Source organism: Melampsora larici-populina, assembly GCF_000204055.1.
Source record: "Melampsora larici-populina 98AG31 unplaced genomic scaffold MELLAscaffold_120, whole genome shotgun sequence".
Taxonomy (NCBI): domain Eukaryota; kingdom Fungi; phylum Basidiomycota; class Pucciniomycetes; order Pucciniales; family Melampsoraceae; genus Melampsora; species Melampsora laricis-populina.
Genome location: NW_006768884.1, coordinates 36348 through 51091, shown reverse-complemented (window position 1 = coordinate 51091; position 14744 = coordinate 36348). Strand labels below are relative to the sequence as shown.

General features: G+C 40.7%; 4 protein-coding genes across 4 annotated transcripts; 3 read left to right on the top strand and 1 right to left on the bottom strand.

Annotated features, from left to right (window-relative positions):
* Positions 1–252: 252 nt before the first annotated feature.
* Positions 253–2556, bottom strand: MELLADRAFT_41206 (family 1 glycosyltransferase; the record flags this gene model as incomplete). The annotated part of the gene is made up of 9 exons (XM_007419021.1): positions 253–576; positions 642–680; positions 763–920; positions 1023–1055; positions 1133–1409; positions 1495–1807; positions 1884–2107; positions 2177–2217; positions 2304–2556. 9 exons carry the CDS (start codon positions 2554–2556, stop codon positions 253–255), a joined length of 1662 nt encoding a protein of 553 aa, XP_007419083.1.
* Positions 2557–10201: 7645 nt separating this feature from the next.
* On the top strand, positions 10202–10947 carry MELLADRAFT_123568 (uncharacterized protein; the record flags this gene model as incomplete). The annotated part of the gene is made up of 5 exons (XM_007419023.1): positions 10202–10322; positions 10429–10494; positions 10596–10700; positions 10777–10842; positions 10907–10947. 5 exons carry the CDS (start codon positions 10202–10204, stop codon positions 10945–10947), a joined length of 399 nt encoding a protein of 132 aa, XP_007419085.1.
* Positions 10948–12122: 1175 nt separating this feature from the next.
* Positions 12123–12863, top strand: MELLADRAFT_123220 (uncharacterized protein; the record flags this gene model as incomplete). The annotated part of the gene is made up of 5 exons (XM_007419024.1): positions 12123–12246; positions 12345–12410; positions 12505–12618; positions 12700–12765; positions 12829–12863. 5 exons carry the CDS (start codon positions 12123–12125, stop codon positions 12861–12863), a joined length of 405 nt encoding a protein of 134 aa, XP_007419086.1.
* A 1040-nt stretch (positions 12864–13903) lies between these two features.
* On the top strand, positions 13904–14517 carry MELLADRAFT_123789 (uncharacterized protein; the record flags this gene model as incomplete). The annotated part of the gene is made up of 4 exons (XM_007419025.1): positions 13904–14018; positions 14178–14285; positions 14372–14443; positions 14489–14517. 4 exons carry the CDS (start codon positions 13904–13906, stop codon positions 14515–14517), a joined length of 324 nt encoding a protein of 107 aa, XP_007419087.1.
* Positions 14518–14744: the final 227 nt, after the last annotated feature.

The window sequence follows — 14744 nt, the reverse complement described above, 5'->3', positions numbered from 1 at the left end:
AAAAAATGACAAGACAATCAATCCCAAAAAATTTACCCAAAATTGTAAATATCAAACAAAACAAAAAACTAATTGCTAAATAAAAATGCAACACAATAATACCCAATGTATCAAGAAATAAAGATCTATGTATATAACAGTACAGATACATCAAAATAAATTGCACAAAACGACAATACACAGCAGCAACAAAAAACTTTTGTAGAAAAAACTACTTTTCATCATCATAATTTGGTGTTTTGTTTTGATGTTTTATGATAATGGACCAAAGAAAGGTGACATTGAAGGTTGAGATAAATGATCCCAAGATGAATTATCTTCCTCTTCTCCTTCTCCTTCTGCTCCTTCTCCTTCTTCTAGGTCTTCTTCATCATCTCCTTCCAATCCTTCACATCCATCTAATTCTTCCAACTGACTTTCTTCTGTTTCTCCTGATCCTGATTCTTCAATCTCACATTGATCTGATGATTCCATTTGATTTTCTTCTTCTTCTTCTTGGTTTTCTTGGTCTTCTTCTTCTCCTCCGAGTTCTTTGGTTTTGTTCTTTTTAATCAATGATTTCGCGTATTCTAAATCCTGTAAAACGTAATGAAGAAATGTCAGAATGTGATCAACTTCAACAAAAAAAAAATTAAGCTTACTCGATAAATACTTTCAACAGCTTTACTAACTCCAGATTCCTGTGGCAAAGAAACACACCACTCAAATCAATCCCCCATCTCTCTATTCTCAATGTTTTCTTTATATCTTAATCTGACTTACTGATCTAATCAATTCTCCAATCATCTTGGCTTTCTTAATCATCACTTCATCTTTAGTTCCAATCTCTAATGCTTTACATAAACTTTTCACATTCATCTTTTTTAATCCTAATCCAATTCCTAATTTTTCGACTCGATCTGCCCAAAAATATTGATCACCTGATATTTCAATTCATTCCAATTCCAACAAAAAATCGTAAGTTTCTTGAAATCTCAAATCATGCTTCTCTTGTCTTTTCCTTGATGGATAAAATCACTCACCAAAAAATGGTCGAATAATGGTAGGAACTCCAGCTAAAAAAACCCCACAAAACAAACATTACTTTCAAGATACATTCAAATCAACAAAAGATAAGAGAATTCCAACAAACCTCTAAGACTAGCACCAGTAGTACCAGCCCCACCATGATGACAAACCGCATCAATCTTAGGAAACAACCAATCATGTGGTACAGATTGTAAATTAAAGATTTGTTCAGATTCATTGATCAATTCGTCATCTTCTTTAGTTTGATTTTCTTTTTGTGGTTGATTATCTTTTTTACTCATTCGATCTGACCATCCTTTTGATACCACTGCATGAACTCCTGATTTTTCTACTGCTTCTATTACCATCTTTGATAATCCTATTGGATCTGGAACCACAATCTATTCCGAGAAAAAAAACGTGATCTGATCAATTAATTGAACCTATTTAAGACAATCAAGAGAAAAAAGAGTGATCTCTTCTTACCGATCCAAATCCAATATAAACAATTTTCTTTCCCATCTCTCTAGACCTATTCAAGAACTTGATCAATTCTTGATCAATCTTTTTATCATCCTCACCTTGACCTTCGTCTAAAAACCAATATCCAGTAATATGAACCCATTCGAACCAATCAATTGGCATAGGTACAATCGAAGGACTAAAGTTGTATAAGAACGGTACTTTATGACATTCCATCTTATCAAATGTAGTGGATCTCAATCCTAGTTTTTCTTTTCTCCATCTATTCACTTGTCCTGAAATTGCTCTCCAGAAAACTTGATCAAAAACCGTATACCTATATTATGATGATGATGATGATCGTTAGTCTTGATTGAATGAAAGAAATGATGAGGCGGAAAAGAGAAACCAACGTCATATAGTTATAACCTCCTCCCATCCTATGATCAGGTACAGCGAATGCATGCGGATAAGTACGAGTGCGAGTCCAAGGCATGGTGAACGCTCTAAAGTAAGGGATTCCTAAAGCTTCAGCTACATGAATCCCTGCCATGGTCGAGGGACTTTCAATCAGAAGATCGGTTCCCTGACATGCTTCATAAGCACTTGATAGTAAATCGTCTAACCATCCTCTGAACTGAATGGTTTTGTGAGTGACATTAGTCTATGTAACCATGTTCGAACAGCGGGAAAAAAGAGTACTTACTTTGGTGAGTCCTTCCTTTAAGAATGACAAGGTGAACATTCCTGAAGATTGATATCACATATCCAGATCGCAGATCATCAGCAAACCAAACCCAACATAGGTAACTGTCAAGGTGAATAGAACAGACCATTGTCCACACAAATCTTCATCAACTCAGCTGGATCACCACCAATCTCAACAAATTCAATACCATAACCTTCGATCCAATCTTTATATTCACCATGACTAGCAATTCGGGTCCGATGACCATCTTTAGCCAACTCGTTACATAGTGCAATATAAGGTTGAACATCACCACGGCTACCGATGGTAAGGCAAGTGATATGAAGTGTTCGATTAGGTTTGAAATTAAGGAAATCAGAGGTAGTTGATTGAAACATGATCGGTGTGATTGGTTCTGTTTTCTTCTTCACAGATTTCCTTCTCGATATCCTTTCAGGTGATCCCTTTCCTTCAAGTTGCCCTGACATCAAGTTCATATTATCCGAATCATCTGATTCTCCTCCTTCGTCATCGTCATCGTCTTCATCATCCAAGTCGTTTCTAAATACTGATCCCAATTCATCCTCGTTTTTCTTGGATTCATCTTCATTGCCTTTTTCAATCTGGTTGATACCATCTGCCTCCACTTTTTTAATCTCTTTTATCAAAAGGTTCATCTCCTCCAAGACTATACTCTGATGTGTTTCATTTAGAAACTCCAGGAAAATTTCTTCATCTTTCCCGTTCTTGACAATGATCACTAACCCATGGTATCCGAACCGAAAACCTTTCTTTAATCGGATCTGTAGAATCTCTACTAATGGTAAGATCATCTTGGTCATTGAACTGGATATCGGTTTTTGCCCCTTGAAACAGATACAGGCTTTCGTGTAATTTCTCGCAGTCATCAGGGCCGGTTTACTGATATATAATCTTCCATAGATTGGCAATCCTCGAAAGAGGTAGCAATTGGTCTTCAAGCTCAATTTCACCACATGCTGATTGTCTCCTTCTTCGGTTTGAATCGGATTGGAGAAATTGAAGATCTTTTGAAACTTTTTCTCATCTCTTGCAGTGATAAGTGAAATACCTCGAGGTGTGTCAAGATTTTTGTCCTGATTGTCCACCTTGCTACCAGATTTCAGTTCACACGATGATGATACGGGTTCAACTAGGACCATACTTTTCTGTAAGTCGTTTGCCCTCGATTCGTCGTTGATCGATGATTGATTCGGATTGGTAACAGTGATCGAGACTCGACTACTGACAGTATTGCAATGAGGTCCGAGTTTCTTTTCGCCCCCTGCTCCTTGATCATCAACTTTGTGAGTTCCACTACCGCTCAAAGGTGCGATCAAGATATTTTTAGCGGCTGCGACAGCTTTCCAATGGATATCTTTAGCCGGTTTACTGATTGATGGAACAGCTTTTAACCAACCGGGGAAGATACCCCAGCTTGATGAAGGATTAACTGAATCGGTTGTTTGGCCATCGGATCTCAATGGCTGCGCATTTGCATACTTTGGACTAGCAGTGAAGTGACTGGATGAGTGTGCCGAATGTCTACGATGTGATCCAGGGGGATAGATGTATGATTGATCCAATGGTGCAGACTTGTTAGTCTCTTGTTCGTCCGTACTCGACGAAGTGTTCAGTGGAGTTGTACTTAAAGTTTCACCTTTGTCTGCAGAGGTGTGTGATAAGCCACTTAAGTTCTGATCAGATGTTTCATTGAACTGGTCGACCAGTGGTTCGACAGGTGTACGTCGGGTATGATCCTGTAGTTTACGAACTTTGATAGAGGTGGATCGAATCGGGCTACCGACGAGCTTATTACTTGTGCTTGAAATATTTCGAATTCGTTGAGTGATGCTACTCGAAATTGTTTTAGGGTCGATCAAGGAGTGACGCGTGCGAGAGGATGATGGAGAATGAACTTGAATTGTCGAATCCTTGCGTGGAGCGCGCGCTGTTGATGAACTCCTGCGTGGGGGGTACTCCGCTGGATTGTGAGGTACGGCGCGGGTCGAATCTCGAACAGGTGGCGGAAGTGATGTTGGGTCTGCTGATGAGGGAGGAGAGATAAAGAAGTCTGAAGAGGGGGTCGTAGTCGCAGACCCGTTCAAAGATGTTTGAATGGAGCGAGGTTGAAGTTGATCAGGTTGCGGATGTGGATGAGGTATTGTGACTGAAGAGGTTTGGTTTCGAAATTGGGCAATGACGTCTTGAATATGATTGAGTGGAGTCAATAGATCTTCAGCAAAGGCGAAGAAGTAATCATCGGGTACAGCAATTGCATCGGAAATATTGCTACCCATTGCGTCTGAAGGGGTGGTTACTGTCAAGGCATCAGGTGATGGTTGAGATGGTTGTTGAGAAGCAGTGTTGTTGATAGTCGAGTCACGTCTCTCAATCCATTCGCTTGTCTTGATTCGGATCGTCTCAACAAATTGTAATGACTGACATTGTTCAACCTCTTCAATGGTCTCCAGAGGGATTGAGATTTTGACATTTTCACCCGAATGTTGACAGGTGAAGACGACTTTTTTGAGAAGCTTGATCCATTCTTGCTGACTTTGTTGACTATCCGTTGAAAAGGTATAAGCCTTATTGGAGACCACCAATCTGAATTGATGAGGATTCTTTGCATTTGAAGATCTTGACTCGATTGTTGTACAGTAATGTAAATCAAGTTGACCAGTAGGAAAATAAGGTTCATAACTTGAAGGATACCAAGATAAGATTGAATCCTTGAGAATAAACCAATGCTTCGAGTAACGATGTGTGAATTTACTAGAGTTACGCTTAGCGAGTGTACCTGCTCTGATGATCTTTCCTTCTGTTTCTTCTTCTTCAGTTCGTTTTAGATAAGCATAAAAACAAAGATACCTTGTGGTAAGGTAAAGATAACCTTTCAATAAGACTGAACGAAAGAGCCAACAGGGATATTCTCCCAAGACATCTTCATTTGTAGGTAAATTGAAGATTTCCTTGAGTTTAGATGCTAAGAGGGTCTTTCGTTCTTCATCAGTGAGCTTCCGTTTTGATCTGCTAGGTCGATGTGTATGTGAATCCGAAGGTATAGGGATGACTGAGTTTGACATCTCGGGTATAGAAGCAGCTTGAGGAGGATGTTTCAAGGTCAAAGAGGATGATGTTGGCTCGAGGTGTGATGATTGAAGATGACGAGTTTGATAGGAGCTCGATTGAGGAGGTAAGCCTCGTTGGAGTTGATCATGTTGCGTGTTGAGTGTATGGGAATCTGAATGGAGTTAGATCGAGAGAAGCAACAATGAAGTCAGATTAACAGTTTGAATGCGGAAGTGTGAGCGAAGTGGAAATAGCAGTGTCAGTTGGAATGCGGATCAGGAGTGTCTGATCAAGTATCTTTCTCCCGGGTTTGGTAAGAAGGAATGTGATTGGAATTTGTTTCTAAGATTGGAGAGCTTACCAAGATTCGATTGGTGATTGAAATCCGCTGAGAAAGGAGTCGAGTTGGGGTGATCATCTTGATCGGAATGTTGAGGAGAGGGTTTGGAATGCGATTGGGGATTTTCTTCGAATAATTGATGGGAAAATGATCGATGGATGGCATAGATTGAGGATTCGATGGGAATATGAGGAGAAGCTGAAAGGAGATAAGAATGTCAATTCTGATACAATGAAACGAGCTGATTGAATTTAGCTTACATTGAGTCAAGTGTTTCGAGGGTGAAGGAGGACTTGAAGGATGATGAAGAGTTTGAAGTTGATCTGCATCGTTTGAAGATGAAGTGGCGATTGGAGAATTGATTGTTGGTTTCGCACTGGATTGACTTTGAGCTTGTGATGATGACGGTGTTTGTCGAGTTGAGGGATTAGGTAAAAATGAAGTTGAAGTTGGATTGGTTTGATGATAAGATTGACTAAATTGCATTGCTTTCAAGATTTGAACCATACCCTGATTAGCATTATCATAATTAAGATTGATGTTTGAACTTGAAGAATTGATCTGAGAAGTCGATGATGATAATGATTGATGAATTTGGGGATACAAGTCATTGGTGGGCTCTTGATCATTACTGTCATCATCGTCGTCATGATTTTGATTGTGATTTGATGAACGGTTAATTTGATTTTCAATTTGTTCTGATAATGGTTCCTGTGCTGTTGATGATTGTTGTCGTTGTTGTTGTTGATTTGAAGTCATTTGTTCTTGATTGATTTGTTGTAAGATGAAGATAAGGATAAAGTTAAGTTTTCCAAAATGACATTTAAATTTAAATATAAATTGATTGGTTTTCAAAGTGAAATAAGTTTCAAGTTATAATATTGTTGATGCCAATGGCTTCAATGAATGATGAGGATGAGGATGAGGATGAGGATGTTGATGATGGTTAAATAGTTTGTAACAGGAACATAGGGAAGCTAGGTAAACAGGAACTTGAAGTGTAGATGTAGATCTGAGTGTATGCACTACAACTTTAAATTTAGTAAAGTAGACTTTAACCTCATTTCTTGGATTTAAATCAACCAAGATCTCATTCTCATTCGATCGATCTACTAAGTACACTCTTGTCGAAAACCTCATTTCAGTTCCCCAAAACGTTCGGGTAAGTGATGTTCCTCAGAGAATCCGAAGCTCTGACCAAACCACAAGCCTTTAGAGCCTCTTCGCTCTTCAGGCTACCGACCATGTATTTGATTTACCAAAGCGTAATGCTTGAATTAAGTTCTCCGTCTGCTTTCACCGAACCGCGAGATACATCAGCAACCAGGTGTCAGACCGAGCACATTGGAATAACCAAAACAGTCGATGTTTCCCAAATGTAACCCATCCATCACATTCAAGCCATCCAACCAAACCATACAACAGGACCCTGGAATACACCCATGGAGGGTACTTACGAAAAAACCGACCTTTTGTTGACGTAGTTTTTCGATACTAAACTGCACTTTATCAATACCTACAGGAGCACAAAAGATGCACCAGAATGAAGGCTTTCAAATGCACTAGCTCGCAGCCTGGTAGCACCAATTTTACCTAAGATATATCAATGTAACGCCCAAAAAAGGGCCAAAAATCGAGGGTCGGTTTTTGGCCTTGGAGGTCGAAAAAAAAATTGCGCCATCGCGATTTACGCCGCCGTGAGACATGATGCCGGGCTCTGTCTGGTCTCATCTGATAGCCCTACTCCATGCGCATCTTTTGAAGTGCTCTGCAGCTTCATAGAGGCACTGATGCGTAGTGAACAGTCGATGTTTCCCAAATGTAACCCATCCATCACATTCAAGCCATCCAACCAAACCATACAACACAAACTGCCTCACCCATACCCAACCAGACGGCCAAAGCTGAGCACATCACACCTCCTCAATTGTAATAACGAGCTATGTAAGAGAAAGGATAAAAAATAGATTTCATAAAAGTGGATTCATCAACACATTCTCAATCTTAGCCGAGTACCAACGTTTAAGTTGATCCGAGTTCTTTTCTATATGTGGAACCAAAAAGTTGTTTTGAGACAAGAAAGACAAAAAGTTGTAAGATGAGAAGTAAAGATGCCTAAATGAAACAGCCTTAAGTCAATGATAGAGCTTGGGATATACATTCCATCTTGATTTGTTGATAATGTTTTCGCTAGGACTTCAAAAATCGATCTCACTTTGACACAAAGAACGAGAGTAATCTCGACCTCTTTTTAATCCTTCTCTTCAATTCATAGTCTTCTTTGACACTTGATGATTGATTGGGGTTAAGAGCATACATATACCATCTGTCTTGATGACACAATATCGCTTTCAACAATTTCAATCAAGAGCTCAATTCAATTGGGAAGCAAGATCATATATGTATTATATCTTCAAGATTAAACATTTCATGAAAAAAAGAGATGTAATTTTTTTTGTTTTGCTTCTCCTATGGTAGAAAGTATTTCCACCGCTTGCTTTCTTTTTTACTGATGAAATGAGATCATATTGTAAGATTGGATTTGGTTGGTTTCGAAGAAAGTTGAAATCGGCAGACTTTACAAATGATAAAGAGGGTTGATATTTAGCGGGAGACAATGGTTGTGTGCTTTGCCCATTCTTTGCGGGGTTTGGATGAGGTTGTTGGTTATTAGATGAACGAGACAACACTTTTAATTGATGAACGTGTTTCAATAGGTTTCAATGCGTTCGGATCAATTTTCAGCTTTGGAAGGGAAGTCAAGTCTTCTTCTTCATCGGATGGAACCACAGGGATGTGTGCCAGTGTGTGACAGATTCTAACAATCTCATACTTTTGCTGTTTATCCTTTTGGGGCATTACAAATTTCTATTTGAAGAGTGCGGGAAAAAGGTCACTTTTCTTACAGACGTTGCTCCCACTGCGATCCACTGCGTTACAGGACATGGGACAGTGGGTAGCGGCTACGCTCGCGAGCCTCGTGGTTTGGTCAAAGCTTCGTTTACTCTCATGTTCCTGGTCGATGTTGAAAGATCTCTTGGGATACGACATTAATCCATCTGAAGTCAGCACTGATGAGACCGAATGGGCTGTCAAAGGGCTGGCTCACTTGGGTGAACTTGGATGTGAAAATGTAATATGGTGATGTTCAAAAACTTCTCGATGGTGACTGTCACTTTCAAATAAAACAGTCAAGAATTTCCATAAATGAAGCAAGAAGTGTGAATACCTAAGCTTAACTGAGCCCCTCTTTCGACTTCGAGAGCGGACGTGGCCGCGTCGGAAGAGGGGCTCTTTCTCTGTCGCTTCTTCATTCGATTGAGTACCTTCGTGACCTGGGCAGCGGGCTAAGCTTAACTAAGCCCCTCTCGGACGAGCGAGTAGTCGAGAGAGGGGCTTATATCGGACTCGCGTTTCATGGCGGGAGAGCTCCAGAAATTAAGTGCCTTTATGTACTTTTCTGGAGCTCTCCTCAATTCCTCACCGTAGGATTTCTCAAGGTTCAGGTATGTTCTCCTTCATGAGGAGCTACACAACCTCGTACCACTTTCATCAACAACTGAGAGCTGTGACGCTTTCAGGAAACGTTGCGCAAATGGTTTCTTACGTCCTCCTGTAACAGCCTAAGCATGCCAGTACAGGCCTGTACTGGCCTTCACCGAGATTTGGATGTTTGGTCCTTTGCCGAAACTGCCGCCGAAATGGATAAAAGCTAAAACCCTTAAGATATTCATCAAAACCCTTGGATATCGAGGGACACTTATCCCGGTGGCGCGAGGTCCTTTATTGTTTTTACAAAGACGAAACCCTTGTGGTGTTTTGTCAAGAAATTGGTAGTTTCCGACAAAGCTGCCATTTCAGCCTCCTGGTCTGAAATAGCCAGCTACACATTGCAACAAACTGGAAATCCGTTTTGAATACCCTTACTTCCAACAAATCTTGCTGAAAGTGGTACGAGGTTGTAAGCTTGAGAAATCCCACAATGAGTATTTGAGGAGAGCTCCAGAAAAGTACATAAAGGTACTTAATTTCTGGAGCTCTCCCGCCATGAAACGCGAGTCCCATTTAAGCCCCTCTCTCGACTACTCGCTCGTCCGAGAGGGGCTTAGTTAAGCTTAGCAGCGGGCTGTTTACCTTGAAACCACTTTCAGTCATTCGATTTTTGGCTTTAAGATCACGTCCATTTTCTTTATTCAATTGATTTGCTTGATGTAGGTTGGTGTATAAAGGGACTGGCTGTTGATCAACCTCAAAGCGGGGTCATCTGGTCACCTCTGGTCACTCCTGAGTCCTTGCGTATCCAAAGCCAAAAACTTTTTGGATTGAATAACACCACTACTCAAAAAATGAACGTGGGTGGCACATTCCACTCCTCCTCGCGCCGGTGGAAAAAGCCAAGTCCGGGAGCCGTGTGTTGGAGGAACAAGTTCAGTATTTCTATGAAATAAAACCTGAGGTCAGCAAGTGTCTGTGATCGGGCCACTTCCTTACCTGAACTTCCTCCCTTATCATTTTTTCTCTCTGTCAATCTTCACTCTTTTCAGGACTGTTGCGCGTGTTAGGACACCTCAAATCCAATTGACGTACTTCTTGCTCTCTTGTGATACCCAAGAATGCTTCACGGCCTCCTCAAGATCTCCTTTTTGATTTCTTGCCTGTTAATTCATGATATAGAGGCGGGCGAGACTGTTTGGTGCACCGGGTCGTTTTCACCCCTCGATGAGGACTCTTCAGGCATGTGATCTCGTTGAAGATTTCTCTTGCCTTTATCACTGCAACTTCAGCATAATCGTCAAGTGTCACTAACATAGACCTGTCTTGTTATTGATCACATCAACAGATTGTCTGTCATTGATCCCTAAAAGGCAAACATATAGCTGTAAACCTTCAAGCTGCCAAGTTGATTGTAAAGAGCTTTCGAATACCTATATCATCATCCATCATCTCTGATGTCCATCTCACTGGAATGTTAATCAATGTGTATCTATTTTATGCATCGGATTTCAGACCACCAATGGGTTCAGTGGTACCCTTGCCAGCTGACCAACTCAAACGATAAAGGCGTCAGTACTCAACAATGTGTGAAATATTCATGGATCAAGCCGATTTTCAGTCAGTACATCTTTGATCCTTCCCGGTTCTCGTCAACTTCACTGATTTTGCTTTCTGCTGAATGTGTAACGTTCAGCTTGTTATAACCCCAACAATACACCTTATACATGCAAGTATACTCCTCAAACTGCGCCGCCCATGGGTCAGTCATATCTTTTTCCTCCATCGAAAGCATTTCTTATCTGAAAAGAATTTGTTTCTACCAGTCTGTACCGATTGCACGGAGACAACGCCGGGAATTGCATAAAAGTTCATCATCACATTTCATTGACTTCAGTCAATCAGTTCATGTCATTCTTTATCACATTGATAGAAGGAGGTTAAGGAGATGAATTCCCGGGATATTAACATCTTACCTCATTATTAAATATCTCTTCTAGGGCGTGAAGGTGGCCGTGCAAGAGGTGCTCAGTTAAATTTTAAAATACCAATTGTCATCAAACTTTGAGATAGCAAATTTAATTCTCTTGTGCATAAAACCTTTGAGCTTTGAGATAGAGTAGATATATCTTGACCCTCATCCAAAAATCAAAGTCTTCACAAAACTCCACAATAGTCAAAGTTGTGACCATCAGCATTTCCACAAAATAGGATCCAAAAAGATCCATTTGGTCAATTTTATGGAGGCTTTTGAGATTCTATCATCATGAAGCTTTTTTATGTCAAAATCTGTGTCTGGTTTCCAATATCATCCAAACGGAACAAAAGGTCTTGATCAAGGCATGTTCTTGCTTTATGAATAACACAATCACTTTACTGTTTGTTTGGCAAAATTTCCACGTAAGTGATATTTATTCAAAATCTACATGTTTGTTGTCTAGATCAAAGGCAGTATGGACTTGGAGGTGTTTTAAATAAGAAGTCATGCTTGAGGCATTGGACCCCTGCCCCGGCCTCACATTCACTAACCAAGGCAATTTGTGCCTCATACTTCAATATCATCACCACAAGAAATTTGAAAAAAAGCCCAGCGCTGAAGCCGCTATGTATAAGGTGAGGTCAAGCATGTGTGATAAGTCGCTTCCTCCCGGATCATACCTCTCATACCTATCTCACTCGCGTTAAATAGGACTGTTGCGTTTTGGAATACATATTCCAATTGACGTTCTTCGAGACGCCGCGGTTCCAGGGACGACTGGTGCGAGGGACTTGTGTACCGCCAGTGGCGCTTTCTGCTTCCCGCTTCTGCTCATACCAGAGGAAAACCCCTTGAACACAATTTCCTGAAACGGAGTTTTGTATGAAGAAAAGAAGTAAATTCATTTTCCACAATTTGTATGTACAACATTTTTTGAATCTAACATACTTCCAGGTGCTTCCTCCGGGCTCCCAGATCGTTTTCTCTTCGTGTACTCAACCTAGACGGTTGCAAGTTCAATTACCTCATCTGTGGTTCTTCTTCCCCTTCACGTTGTACCCAAGATGCACCATCTTTTCTTCAATATTACCTTTCTGATCTTTTCCCTTTGGATTCATGGCCTGGAAGGCGATGCTACAGTCTGGGCGTGCAATGGAGGATATTCAATAGACGAAAATGGTCATGGAAGTATGTGATTTCATTCAACCCTTCATCGCCTGGACACCTAAGCATGATCTACACCCACGACTAATGTAAACCTGATTCTCGATTGCTCAATCTGAAAGTATGCAAGATGCAAGGTCAATTCAACAGGAAGTATCAATGCCCACCTAACACTTGCTTAACTGATGGTAAGTACATCCTCTCCAAGCTGAGCATCATTACGACATGAACTATCACCGTGAAGCTGATCAGAGGGAATTTGTTTTCGACTTACAACGTCAGATAATCAACCATGGGTGCCAATGAGTGGCTGCGTACTCAAACATTCTCCAATCAAAGGCCAAAGTAACCAACAATGTGCAACATATGATTACAATGAGCCAACCGTTGATTACAGTCAGTAGAGTCTTGAACTTTTGGTCTCCATCAAGTTACTTATTCTTGCTTTACATTTTCTCCTGAATGGGATATGTTTAGCCTGTACCAACTCTGGACAAAAAACGTATGTATGCGCTGGAACTCTTGCTACTGTGCGACCCATCAGTCAGTCACTTTTTTTTACATTTCAAACGCTTTCTTGACTGAAATGAGCTTGTTTCTTTCCAGTATGTAAATCTTGCATCCGGATACTGTGGTCATGAAAGCACACAATCCTGCAACATCTTGTATCTTCTCGCACATAAAAAATGAGACATTCTTCGAGAGTCGCGTCGCGCGTGATCGACTTTGTTTCTGGAACACATCCTCATGTCTTGATTTGATTGAATCAGGCGAATGATTGAGACATCCAGGCTCTGCTTCCACCATTCCCTTGCCCATACCTATCTGTGATGTACTTATCTCATGTTGGCCATCCACTTTGTGACATACACCTTCAAAGAGTTGTACTGCTTGTGATATACTACACAAAAGTCAGGACTTCCTAGCACAGAGCCTTATAGCATCTCTCTTGGATATGTTATTTCTCATTTGATTCTCATGAAGACTCTTGAAAAGGCGGGATGAAGAGTGGGATATTTATCGATGTAATCATATATGTTCGCATTTCAAAAGACATACTTGTTCACACTGTGAGTGGACCACTATTAGGCCTAGTGGACAGATCTTTTCAAGCTTCAGCTTCCAATTTAGAGGCATGTTTGATATAATATGGTACTAGGATCACCGGGATGCTTAGTTGGAGTCGGACTGAGATAGATGGACAAGTGGAAATGTAGATATCAACTCCTGAGCTTATACTTTATTTTGCAGAAATAAATGTGAATAATGAAGATGCGAGTCCTCAAACGCGAGTTTCTGGTTGGCTTTGTTGAAAATTCATTGTGATGAAGCCGTGATGGATTCAGGAATTGGAGCTGTCTTTATTCTTTTATTCCCCATCTTGAGTTAGAACTAATAGGTAGTAACAAACCAGAAAGCTGAATGTTGCACGCGAGAGGCCTTACGCACCGCTCCGTACCGCTTCTTCTCACATAGTTACTGGAGGAAGCATCCTAAACTCAATCCCGAAGCTGGGTTTTCTAGGAGAATATCATATAGTATCCTTCATAGGGGTCCTTTGTGATCATCTTTCCTTGGTAAAATCTCACAGATTCTATACTCTTGCAAGTTGAGATACATGATCAGTGATTATTCCTCTTCATCTCTCGTTGTACTCGAAATACTCTACTTCTTCCTTCAAATGAGCTTTTTGATTTTTTCGATAAGGATTAATGACCCGAAGGTGTCAGGCAGCGAAGGTGAGGTAGGTTTTGAGTGTGACATAGGCTTTGCGATTGGCAAAAATAACAATGCAGGTATGTGACAGCTTTTATATCTTCCTTACCTTACACCAGCATAAGTTTCATCATACCCATGCCCACCCACGGCTGACGTATACCTCTTCCGTGATCGCTCGAATTAAAAGTATGCACGCGGACAGTACACACGTATATCATTGCGCATTTCCATCTTAGGCCATCAATGGGTTGAGATGACCGGCTGTCACCTTGGACCCAGCGACAAAGGTGGAAGTGATCAACATTGTGCATCATACCAGTACAACGCATCATACCAAGCTCACAGTCAGTATTTCGAGACTCGCACATTACGGTATTACAAAGTGACTTATCCAAGATCCAACCTTTGTGACCGGATGGAAAATTTTCAGCTTGTACCAACCCCGAGAACGTAACTGTACATGCCCTGATTATGATCCTTATAATGTGCCCCTCACAAGTTGGTCATATCTTATCAGTCAACTGACACAAGTTTTCTATCTTATCAGCATGTACTGAGTGTCTAGAGGCGAGGTGACACCTTACACCAAAAAAAAACAATCTCTTAACATCTCGTACCGGAAGAGAATAGTAAATAGAAGAGGCAAATTTTACAAAAATATTCGATGACGCCTTAAGACAAGTAAGTGAAAATAGGTTGAGGATATCCTAGGTTTAAGTTGTACATATATCTGCTCACGCTGGCTCACTTCTAGACAGCAGCTTAGTGAAGGGCTGGTTCGACTCAGCTTATGCTCATTCTGA